General features: G+C 28.7%; 1 protein-coding gene across 1 annotated transcript; it reads left to right on the forward strand.

Moving 5' to 3' along the window:
* The first annotated feature begins 5,037 nt into the window (after window positions 1-5,037).
* On the forward strand, window positions 5,038-8,714 carry LOC130967788 (uncharacterized). Its single transcript, XM_057892800.1, has 9 exons — window positions 5,038-5,257; window positions 5,356-5,478; window positions 5,600-5,797; window positions 6,217-6,295; window positions 6,590-6,735; window positions 7,152-7,265; window positions 7,628-7,759; window positions 8,228-8,341; window positions 8,464-8,714. Exons 1-9 carry the CDS (start codon window positions 5,204-5,206, stop codon window positions 8,509-8,511), a joined length of 1,008 nt encoding a protein of 335 aa, XP_057748783.1. The 5' UTR covers window positions 5,038-5,203; the 3' UTR covers window positions 8,512-8,714.
* Window positions 8,715-11,879: the final 3,165 nt, after the last annotated feature.

Here is an 11,879-nt window from a genome sequence, read left to right on the forward strand (position 1 = left end):
TCGTGGAGTGTAGCCAGCGATACAAGTAGAATGCCGGTGTCATGGCAAAGGCCGTTGTCAGAGAAATCTGCCAGAGGCTGGGGAAGGAAGAAGCATTGCAGGTGGCCGGAATAACGATGAGGGCAAAAAGCAGCGCTATGCGATCCAACAAGAAAGCTCTGAAGCCATTAACAACCTTTCTTCTTTTGTTGCCATTAATTATTGCCACTTAAATTCTTTCACAAAATTATTTGAATGAGGAGAAACTACTGTTAGGGTCTATTTATTCATTATCTGATCTGAACAAGATAGGATAACTAGGGCTTCGGATTTCTTCTATATCCTCGGCAATTCAGGATATAGACTGCATGCGCGCGTTTAAGTTAGATTTTTTAGGTAAATTTAAAGAAGGAGGAGGGGAAAAAAAGGGGTTATAATTCATGTTATATGACTTTATCTCTGTTTAGTTTGTATTTTTATTTTTATTTTTATAAATTTGTAAAAAAAAAAGTAAAAAATTATTATTTTTACTATTTTTATTTTTTAAAATAGTTGTTTGTTGAATATATTTTAGGCTTAATTTAGTAAAATTAAAAAAAAGTACTTATATTTTTGAAAAGTATAAATTGTCTATTTTATATTTGTAAATAAAATATGTGCTTACAATTTTTAAAAAATAAAAAAAATTTTAAAAATTAGTTTGTATTTGTGGAAAGTAAAAAATATAATATATTTTCATATATTAATTAATTTATAAAAATTTTAAACAATAAAAATTTTATCAAGTTAGTGCTGTGTATGACTTCAGACTTAGGAAAATGAAAATATCATAGCGCAGGGATAAAAATTTGGTCAAGTAAAAAATCATCTGGTCCAATTTTACCTGTGTGACTGTGGTGGTATTATAAATAGGGTCCATAAAACACGTTTAAAATGTTTTTTTAAATATTTTTTATAATTAAAATTTAATATATATAATTAATTAAATTGTATTATTTTTGTTAAAATTAAACCAAATAAATTAATTTAATCAAAAAATAGTGAATCGAATTTTAAAATAGTCTAAATTAATATTTTTTTATAAAAAATAATTACAATATTCCTATTATAGAAAATAATTAAAATATTTTTATTATATATATTAATTTTAAAAATCTTAAATTTTAGTTTTTTGCTTTTCTGTCATAGTAAAATTAGGATTTAGAATTTTTAAAATTAATATATATATATATATATATATATATATATAATAGAAATATTTTAGTTATTTTTTATAATAGAAATATTATAATAATTTTTTATAAAAAAATATTAATTTATATCAGTTTAAAATTAAATTTATTAATTTTTTTATTAAATTAATTTGTCCGATCTAATTTTAATAAAAATAATACTTTATTTAATTAATTATATGTGTTAAATTTTAATTTTTAAAAAATAACTAAAAAAAGACGTTTTTATATCTTTATCTAAAACCTTTTGACTTTTGAGATGTTTGTTAGCAAGTTTCGTCACTTCTAAAATATATTTAACGAATATGATTAGAATTTAGTTCCACTAGATATATGATTCGTCTCTATATACAATCCCATATGAATAGTATCATTTTAAAAAGATTCGGTGCGTTCAACTAAATTCAGTTAAGAAACACCTCAATACAAATATTTGATGGGAATTGTAAAACACAAACATTCTACAGGAAATAACAAATATTTCTAAAAAGATTCTCATATTCAATTTTCGAAACCACCGTAGGCTAAAAAAAAGGATGCAAATTAGAACACAACAAATACCATATTGAAGGGAAAAAAAAACTTATAGTGATGCATAAATTCACAAAATAACAACGACAACTTAAAATTAATAAATAAATAAAAACTACTTTATTCGTTTGAATAACTTGAGCTAATTAAGTGGTTTTCCATAAATCAGCCATACCATCATGCAATAGGTTTCGATAGAGTTCAGCCGTTGCTATTGCTGCCGAGAGTTTTCCAACAAGTTGAGCCTTTTCTTCCTCCCACTTTTTTCGCTCTTCTTCTTGCTTTTTCTTTGTTTCAATCATCGTATCTACCATCATATCTCTCCACCATTTATCATTCATCACCATTCTTGCCTCATATTCACAACACTTGATACATTCTTCTTTCTTCATCATGTTGACCTCGTCCTCGTCTTTGTTAGTACCCATTTTTCTGTTGTCGCTCTTGTTATTCTCTTCTCCTTCTTCTTCTTCTTCTTCTTCTCCTCCTCCTCCTCCTCCTCCTCCTCCTCCTCCTCCTTCTTCTTCTTCTTCTTCTTCTTCTTCATGGCCTGTTCTTATGCTGAGAGAGCAAAAGAAGAATTGCCACAAATTCTTCCTAATAACTTCTCCTTCGCTATTATTATATTCTACTGTAAGAATTTTGCGAATTTCACGAATACAGTTTTCAGCGGTTCTTGATGCTATTTTCCCGATATTTTTGCCAAGACCTTTGCAAATTTCAAGAAATTTGATTTCATTGTAATCCTACCAAAAATATAGATAGTCATTTTAATTCAATTGATACATGGAACAAATCGTATTGAGTTTAAATCCTGGAAAGTTAAAACAAAACAAATCATGAAATTAAACAAATAAAATCATATATGATACTTACAAACATACTGATAATCCAAGTGAGATGAGAAAGTTGGTCGAGGTAGAAGACGAGGTAGGCCCCAGCAACGCAGAGAGAAAACAGAGACAAGATGAAACTGTAAAGAAAAAAGGGAGATCCCCTGGGAGCCGAAGCAAGGCTGAATAAGACCAAGAGGCGCTCCAGCAAGAACAAGATTCTCTCGCTCCAGGGCGAGACAATAATCCTGTAGGGGAAGGGTAACAAGCAGAAAGCCGGCGTGGCAGCTAAGGCGGTGATGAGAGAAAGGTACCAGTAGTCGGGGGATGTACATGTGGTGAGATCATGGCAAGTGGCCCTGCCAACCAGTATGGTGAGAAGCAGCGATATGCGATCAATGATGAAAACTTCGAACACAGCTTCTAACTTTTCTGCATCTGTCCAGTATTTGCCTCTTGCTGCCTTTGACATTTTTGCTTTGCTTAGCGTAGGATCAACTTTGCTTTTCTTCACCGATTAATGTGCAATATATATATCTACCTACTAGCTAGGGCTTCGCTTTCCTTTTGGTTTCTGTTTCTTACTTCGTTAAAACTTAAAACTAAAATTAAATATTTTACTAATTTAGATTCATTTTAGAACATAATTAATTATAAAAATTAAAATAAGATTTTGCTAATAATAATTTTTCAGTTATATAAGTATTTGCTTAATGATATGTTAAAATTAATTCAACTATTACTATTCAATTCTTCTTTCTAATATTTACTTGATGAAATCAATTAATAACATGAATATTTCTCTTTTAATAGTTTGGTCTTATTATAAGCCGAAAATATATATAAAAATAAAAGAAAATGTATTAAAATAATAATGAAGAGTTAAATAAGGTATTTGAGAAAATTAAACTTTTTAGAATAAATAATGAAGAGTTAAATAGATAAATCAGAAATAATACAGTAATTCCACGTATTTTTTATTTTAATAAATTAAATAAACATTTTATTTATTAAAATAAATAATTTTAAAATTTATTATGAAAATATGTTATTTATACTTATCTCGTTTACAAGATAAATGAGATAATTTTTAATGTATTTCGTTTACACGATAAACAAAATATATGTATTTTTTAATTTTCATATATCTCGTTTACACTGTAAATATAAAAATACATTTTTTTAAATAATAAAAAATATTAATAATTTAAATTGGACTAAACTCTTAAAAATAAAATATTTACGATTTTATATAATAGAGAAGATGGACAATTTTAAAAATTGAAGATTATTAACATTTAACACGGTTAATACAGTTATCTTTTTCCTTTTTTCTAGTTTCCACGATATCCCTCAACCCCACAATTATTTAAGCAGACAGATTAGTTAGTTAACCACTATTTTTCTAACCATATTAGTGAGCGTTTGGATTACCGTTTGCAAATGAAAGTTTATATAAAATTGATTTTGTAAAATTGATTTTGATCAAAATGAGTTGATATTAACGTGGTTTATGTTTGGTAATTTTTATTCAAAATGAATTATAGCAAATTAAATATTGTTTGGATTATATTATTCAAAATCACTTTTAGATAAAAAAATTTACAAAAAGAATATGAATTTAAATAATTATTTTATGTTATCTTATAATTTTATTTTAAATATTTAAATAAATTTTAATATTTTTTTAGTATTCTCAATATTCTTTAGCACTCTAATAGGATTAATAAAATCATAATACAAAGTAAAAAAAAATATTTCATATAAAAAAGAAATAACAATAACAGTAAAAAACTCATATAAAAAAACTAGAAGTTTTATAAAAAATAATAATATACATAAGAGAGTATCAGAAAAAAATATTATTAAAAAATAAATATATGAATAATTAAGAATATAATTGGTACATAAAACATAAAGTTTAATCCAACGTAAAAAGATCAACGAAAAAATTAGAATTTTTAACTTTTTTTGGTAAACCGTAAGTTGAAGATAGAAATCAACGCAAATCTAAACACACCCTTAGTAGTCAACAATTTAAGCTGCTACTTATGCGCTCTCACTCATTTCAACGGTTGAGAACAATAAACGCATTAATAGTGTTTCATTTTTAAAATTGTCCATCTTATTTATTATATAAAATCGTCTATCTTCTATGTATTTAAAATATTCTATTTTTAATAGTTCGATCAAATTTAATAAAATATATTTTATATTTATAAATCTATATATCTTGTTTATACCGTATATGAGATATATAAAAATAAAAAAATACTGTAAACAAAATACATTAAAAATTATTTCATTTTAAACGAGATAAAGATAAATAACGTATTTTCATAATAAATTTAAAAATTATTTATTTCAGCAAATACAATATTTGTTTGATTTATTAAAATAAAAAATTCGTAATTCAACTCAAATTTAAAAAATTCGAAAAGAGAAAGAAAGAAAAAAAAGCAATAGATTCTCACTTTCCACTTTTATTTGAAGCAGAAAAAGTCTCTGAGAGGAGAACGGCGTCGTATCCAGAAAGTTCTAAAAGGGTGGTGGCAGTAGCACCAAGAGCCGCCGCAATCAGCTTTGTGGAGTACAGCAGAGTCAGAGTGTGACAAGAGAACAAGAAGAATGCCGACGGAGCTGGAAGAACTCGTCTCCTTCCTATCTTCTCCATCGCCGCAAGTAAAATCCCTAGCTTCATTCTTTCCTAAGTCGTTTATGCTCATTTTTATGTCGTATAATCGAATAATCCTCCGTCGTCGTTTCGCTGCGCTTCTTAGTTAACAAAGGCCGCCGTCGACATAGTTCGGGGACTAACCGGTTCTGATGAAGGGATGCACTCACTCGCAAGATACGCAAACACCGTCTTGCCTTCCCTGTCACGACTCCTAAACGCTCCCAAGGTCACTGATACAAGCATGTCGTTTTTGCTTTTTTTTTTTTTTTGTGCAAACGGCAATAGTTGCATTCACTCGAGTTGAGGTTTTGATGCGGTTACCCGGTGTTTGTGTGTGTCGTTTTCAGGAGGTTTCGGAACCCGCGGCTGAAGCTCTGGTGAATCTATCGCAAGATTCGAATCTTGCGGCGGACATGGTGCGGAGTGGAATGGTCAAAACTGCTATGGAGGTTTTGTACAAGCCAGAATCGAGTATCACTCGTTTGCTTGTGATGCTTTTGGTGAATCTTACTCAACTTGATGCTGGTTCTGCTTCCTTGCTTCAGGTATTGTTATTTTTTTAGAGAAAGAATTTGATTGCAAAATTTTATTGAATGCAGGATAAGTTAATCTAAAACGAGCATATCTGTCATTGCGTCTGCACCAAGCATATGTTCCGATCATTCTCATTTGTAACTTCTAAGGGTGACTTGAATCCGGTTAACTTAGAAAAATACTGGTTAATTGAAATTTGAGAGGAGCAAAATTGAGGATAGTGTTATATTACATGTAAGTATGTATTGAGAAATTGAGTATTATATGATTGCAAAAGCAGAGGTGTTCTAGTTTGAGGACATTAACAAATTTACAGAGTGTAGATGTGATGTTATTTGTTATATATGTTGGGGAAAGAGAAACTGCAATTTCTTTTCCTCTTGCTTGTTTTGTGGACTCGTGAATTGATTATTCTCCCCGGGTTTGTCAGATTGAAGATGACAGGGTACATGGCTTGTATGTTATGAAGCTAGTGAGATCATTTTGTAGATCGACACATGAAAATCATGGTGCGTCCTTCTGGTTATTGCATGTGCTACCCATAAAACTTTTGAGGCAATATTAATTAATGCAATGACTTGATTAGGCAATTGTTCTAGAAGTATTTCTTTGTGGATTTTCTTTTGATATAAATAAATAATAATGAATCAATAGAAACATATAATTGGCTGTTCAACAGTTTGACAGTACTAGAAAACTTGGCCTTTTTATTTTCGGAGATTTTTATGCCTTTCATATGATCCTTTTGAACATTCACCAAGTATCATATTCATTGAGTGAAAGTTTCCCTCAACATTTGCCAGACGATCCTTTTGAACATGTTGCTTCAATACTTGTCAACATCTCAAAGCAGCAGGCAGGAAGGCAGCTTCTCCTTGACCCAAAACGGGGACTCTTGAAGCAGATAATCAGACAATTTGATTCAAACAGCTCATTGAGAAAGAAAGGGGTATGGATAATAATGGCACCATGAATGTTTTCTGTTTCCTTGCCTTAGGCGATGTTAGCATTGTGTCTTTTTAATTCTATTGTGGGTAATGACATGTTATATGATATGCAAAAAATTTCAATATAAGTTTTGAACTTGGACCTGCCATAATTAACAACGTTTTGTGTCCTTAAGACAGTATTCTTTAGTCTGAGTATATTATGTGTAAAGGATCCTTGTTTTGTTTGTGTTGAATTTGCTTATTGGACTTGTGAGTTAAGGTTTCCAGGTAAAGAAGCATCTTTTTGGCCTTTACTTTTAAATTTATATTAAAAAAAATATAGAAGCCAAGATGAGCAGCACTTTTCTAGTCAAGTTTAGAGCTGTAGCTTTGCTCAGTCAGTAACACATTTGGTACAACGTTTGATTTCTTGTAGGTCTCTGGAACAATACGCAATTGTTGCTTTGAAGCTGAGAATCAACTACAAAATTTGCTTCTGGTATCGGAGTTTCTTTGGCCAGCATTACTTCTTCCAGTAGCTGGCAACAAGGTTACATGCTTTCTACCTTTTATGTTGTCAAAGTATTATTCCTCTGCTTATTTAGGAGTAGCACCCCTTCCACCTTCTCCAAAATTGTTTTAACTGCAAAATGCTATGAACTAAGCTATTTCCTTTCTCGATATGGCAGTAATTTGAATTCTCATGTATATCTGTAGTTCACTGTACAGCATGAGTAGCAAGTCTGTTGTCTGACCTCGTTGTGATTTGTGAATGGCATACGTGTGCTGAATGTTAAAATGAATTGTTAATATTTTTTATCTTGGGACTTATAGCAATCAGATTATGCACCATCATTTATTAGAACCCATTTTTTTCATGACTCTTGCATTGATAAAGTAATTTTTATGTAGATCTACAACGAGGAAGATCGATCAAAAATGCCACTTGAACTTGGGACTGCTCTCTCGATTGAACGTGAGCCAGTTACTGATCCGGAAATTCGTACTCAAGCTTTGGAAGCTATATACTTGATCTCATTGCAGGTATCTATATATATATATGGAAAATTTTCTTCCATTTTTTCTCCATATGTTCTATGTTTGTTTCCATTTTCCAAGTCTATCCAAGAAAATTATTGTCATCCAAACAGTGAAACTGTGTCTGTGGGGAAGTTGGCAGAAAAGAGTACCTTCATCATTGTTTGCTAATTATCAAGCAGCAATGTGGAAAATAAACAATTTTTTTAATTATATATATATATATAACTACTTTTAGTTACTATAAGAACTTATCATGGGTTGGGATGGGATGGGTGTTTTAGATGTTACCTATTCTTAGAGAAATGAGTACTATTGTTTGGCTTGAGTATTACCTAACACCTATTTTCTGTAATGATTTAGTTACACATTGAGTGTTAGTTCCCAAACACGGTTGTTAGAATAGTATGATTCGCCATTCTAGATATATTGCTTTCCTAGACATGTCGGAATTATGTTGTCATTGTTTTGCAGGATGCAGGCCGAAGAGCCTTTTGGTCTGTTAATGGACCTAGAATAGTACAAGTAGGTTATGAAGACGAGGAAGATCCGAAAGTGATGGAAGCATATGAGCAACTGGGTTCCTTGGTAAAACACCATATTCATCCTTATTGTCTTCTTGAACCTCCACTCGATCTTCTACTATAATTTTTTAACTTCAATTTCAATTGTCAGAATATCTTAATGTTTGTTTCTGTTTAATTGTTCAGTTGATTCACAGCAGTGGAGAAGAAACATCTGGTGAGGCCACAAAGTAGTTACTCCACATACAATTATTCATTCAGTTAACACCAGAACTTCTCCGTGAGAAACATGCACTAGTTATCAAGGTCATGCCAAGTCAGAATTTATCATTTCATTGTTACAATTAACTCTCCCAAAAATGTAAAATCATCTGATTTATATTTACTGATTGAAATAAAAAAAAAATAGAGAAACCCCCGCCAGGGGGAGAGAAAAGGGAGGGGGTTATATTTATTTGTTTGTGCTTCAAAGATGAGAATTTTTTTGGTAGTTCAGAATTTTAGTCTAGTCACTCTAGACTTCATGTTACTATATATTTATACTAGGTGAGTTCGACGGTTCTTTATAAACTTGATTTATAGATTAAGTTGACTTATTTCCAAGAGATAAAAGTTCATTTTAGAAAAGGGGTTTATTTTGATATAAAAATTTATACTATCATCTAGTCATATAAGTATTTTTTTTTTCTCCCTTGTGTGACCTAGTTAAATTTTGTTTGCACTGATAAATTTATTAAAGTTGAATCTTTGAGATAATAATAATAAGCTTGATCGTGAATGAAATTTACATTCATATTGTCTAAGTTAATATAAATATAAATATGACGAGGAATATAAAATGTTTTATAATGGACAATCAATTTAACCCAACTTTTCTATTAACATTTTACAGCATATAATAATATTATGGTGATTGATATAATAGTTTTCTAAAGGAACATTACAATCCAGAACTGCATCAACATAATTGTTTAAGACTATTAGGAACGAGTAGAATGTATCAGGTTGTAGATTTAAATTTCATCATCTTATGTCAAAATATAAAAAACAAAAATAATAAAAATGTTAAAAGGACAGATAATTATCATTTTTTATTTAAATTAATTAAATATTTTATTTACGGGAATATACAGTATTCATTGTTATGTATAACGTATTATATCTCGGATACTGAATTTTTGTGCTAATTAAAGCCAGATATCGAATGGTATATCACAGATAAATAATGTGCATTTTTTTGGAGGAAAATATTTTTTTTAATTACAATTAAAACGTAACACGTAATATATTTTAGTTGTCCAATTATAATATATAATTATGCCACCCATCTAAATCAATAATCCAAAACCCTCCATTAATAGCAAGTATACCCTATGGCAAGTATATGTGGTTAGAATTTTAAACAGGGGAAAAAGGTCCCATTCATCTTCTAATAAGTAATAACAATGGAACAAATATACCTTGATTATTATTTTCTTGGCCCATACTAAAATAAAGATATTATGAATACACAGTATAATATTAATATACGACCCCGCACATTTAATTTCTTGCCGGTATTTCCAAGTTCTTAATAGTTCAGAGGCCAATGTAGCACCACGAAAGGCTTCCAGAGCCAAATCATCAGAGAGAGCTTAAATAATTATTGCCATAATGTCCTTCGGTCAAATATTCAATAATAATACACAAAACATTATACTAATTTTAACACCATCAACAAATCATAGCCTCCCAATGTGTACTCCAATTCTGGTACATATCAAGTCTATTATTGACTATGGCGCAATAAATATTTAATTTTCATTGGCTAAAATGGACCACCTTATGTTAAATAGGTGGTGCAGATAGAATTGAATGTGGAAGGCTTAATTCCTTGGTGCTCATGTTAGGTGTCACTATTGCTAGTTGAATGTCGCTGTAAGACATTCCATTTATTCTATCCCCCTTTGAGCCTTTGAGGCCTCCCAACCTAAGCTAAGGTTCTCTCATGGACAGTTGTCTCATCAACCACCTTATCACTAATAATATATACTCTTCCTATTATCTATCATTGGTACAATGTTAAAAATGTCACGTGTAACGCTTAATATGTGACTTGATGATCTTATCAGAGTTTAAACTTATCTAGGTTGAGATCCGTGCGTTCTGCAGATTAATAAAAGTGATTAATAAATTTTATAAAAATAATTTTAAATATATAAATATGAATATATACCAGTAATAAATTATTTTTGAAAAGTATATTTTTTGAAATTGTAAAAGTTTAATTACATGAAATATAGTCATAAACGAACATTTTAAGATTTTATACAAGGTAGTTATTTGTATAATATTTAAAGTTATTTTTATTAATTTATGTTTCAAAAATTAAAATTTTATATATCCATATTATCAACTATTTTGATAAATATAAATAAAATGCATTGTTTTCATTAGATAGGATTACAATATAAATATTAAAATAAAATAAAATAAAATAAAATAAAATAACATTGAAGAATTATCTTAACTTAAATCAATTTAAAAATAAATGTTGTAATTTTATCTAACATTATTATAGTTATTTGTGTGTTTTATACCATTATTAAAGTGAATGCAAAAAAATATTGAATTATTAGACATAAAATTGATTATTGTGATAGCCTAAAATTAGAAATTAACAATAGTATTTCTTTCCTGTCAAATAAACTATATAATAGTAGCTTGACGTCTTTCAACCATAGTATAAACCACTAATTGGTTTTTATTTTTTGAAACAATCTAGCATACTCATCTCCTATCTATAAATTATTTTAAAAAAATACCATTGTAAAAACAAATGAATAACCAAATTATTTCATTGTATCTCTAAAAAAGATTGAATATGCTTTAGTTTACAATTTTGGATCCAACATGTATGATACTTTAATTTATATAAGAGAACTAACTTTGTTAATTATTGTGAGAACCGTTATAAAAATATGAATCAAATAATGAAGAAGACATTTAATATTTTTAAAAGAAAATTTTAATTACAAGGGTTAATTTATTAATTATTATGAAAATCAGTATAAGAATTAATACTAAAGTTGAAAAAAATATATATAATAGAATTAGATTTATACTAATATATGTTGGCGACGTGACAAAATTTTAAAGAATATATATGTCATTAATTAAATATAAAATAATTTTAGTATTAATTTTTATATAAATAAAATAGATAGATTGTAATTATAGACTTATATATAGTTCAAAATAGAGGTCAGAAATGTTAATAAATATTTAATTGTACGAATACTTGTGGAAATAGCAGGTAAAAATGTATTGCTAAACACAAAATTTACATCCATTTCATTGAGACAAAAGTTTGCTCTCATGGTAAAAGTCAAGTAGAGCATTATATATCCATCTTGTAGGAATAATGGAACTGAAGATTAGTTAACAATTTTATATGATTATATTTTAACATGGCGTTTACTTTATTTCTAATAAATAAAATAAAAAAATTACTAAAAATATATTAAATAACCAAATTCAATTATAAATGTGAATATAATAATTTATAAATTTTGATTAATTATAAAAGTGAATTATTGTCATTTCGTATTTTATGATATATT

The sequence above is a fragment of the Arachis stenosperma genome, chromosome 3 (assembly GCF_014773155.1).
Source record: "Arachis stenosperma cultivar V10309 chromosome 3, arast.V10309.gnm1.PFL2, whole genome shotgun sequence".
Taxonomy (NCBI): domain Eukaryota; kingdom Viridiplantae; phylum Streptophyta; class Magnoliopsida; order Fabales; family Fabaceae; genus Arachis; species Arachis stenosperma.

Coding starts and splice junctions, on each gene's coding strand:
- LOC130967788 (XM_057892800.1), top strand. CDS start 5,204: ATGCCGACGGAGCTGGAAGAACTCGTCTCCTTCCTATCTTCTCCATCG. Junction 5,479..5,599: donor GACTCCTAAACGCTCCCAAG/GTCACTGATACA, acceptor TGTCGTTTTCAG/GAGGTTTCGGAACCCGCGGC. Junction 6,296..6,589: donor ATCGACACATGAAAATCATG/GTGCGTCCTTCT, acceptor AACATTTGCCAG/ACGATCCTTTTGAACATGTT.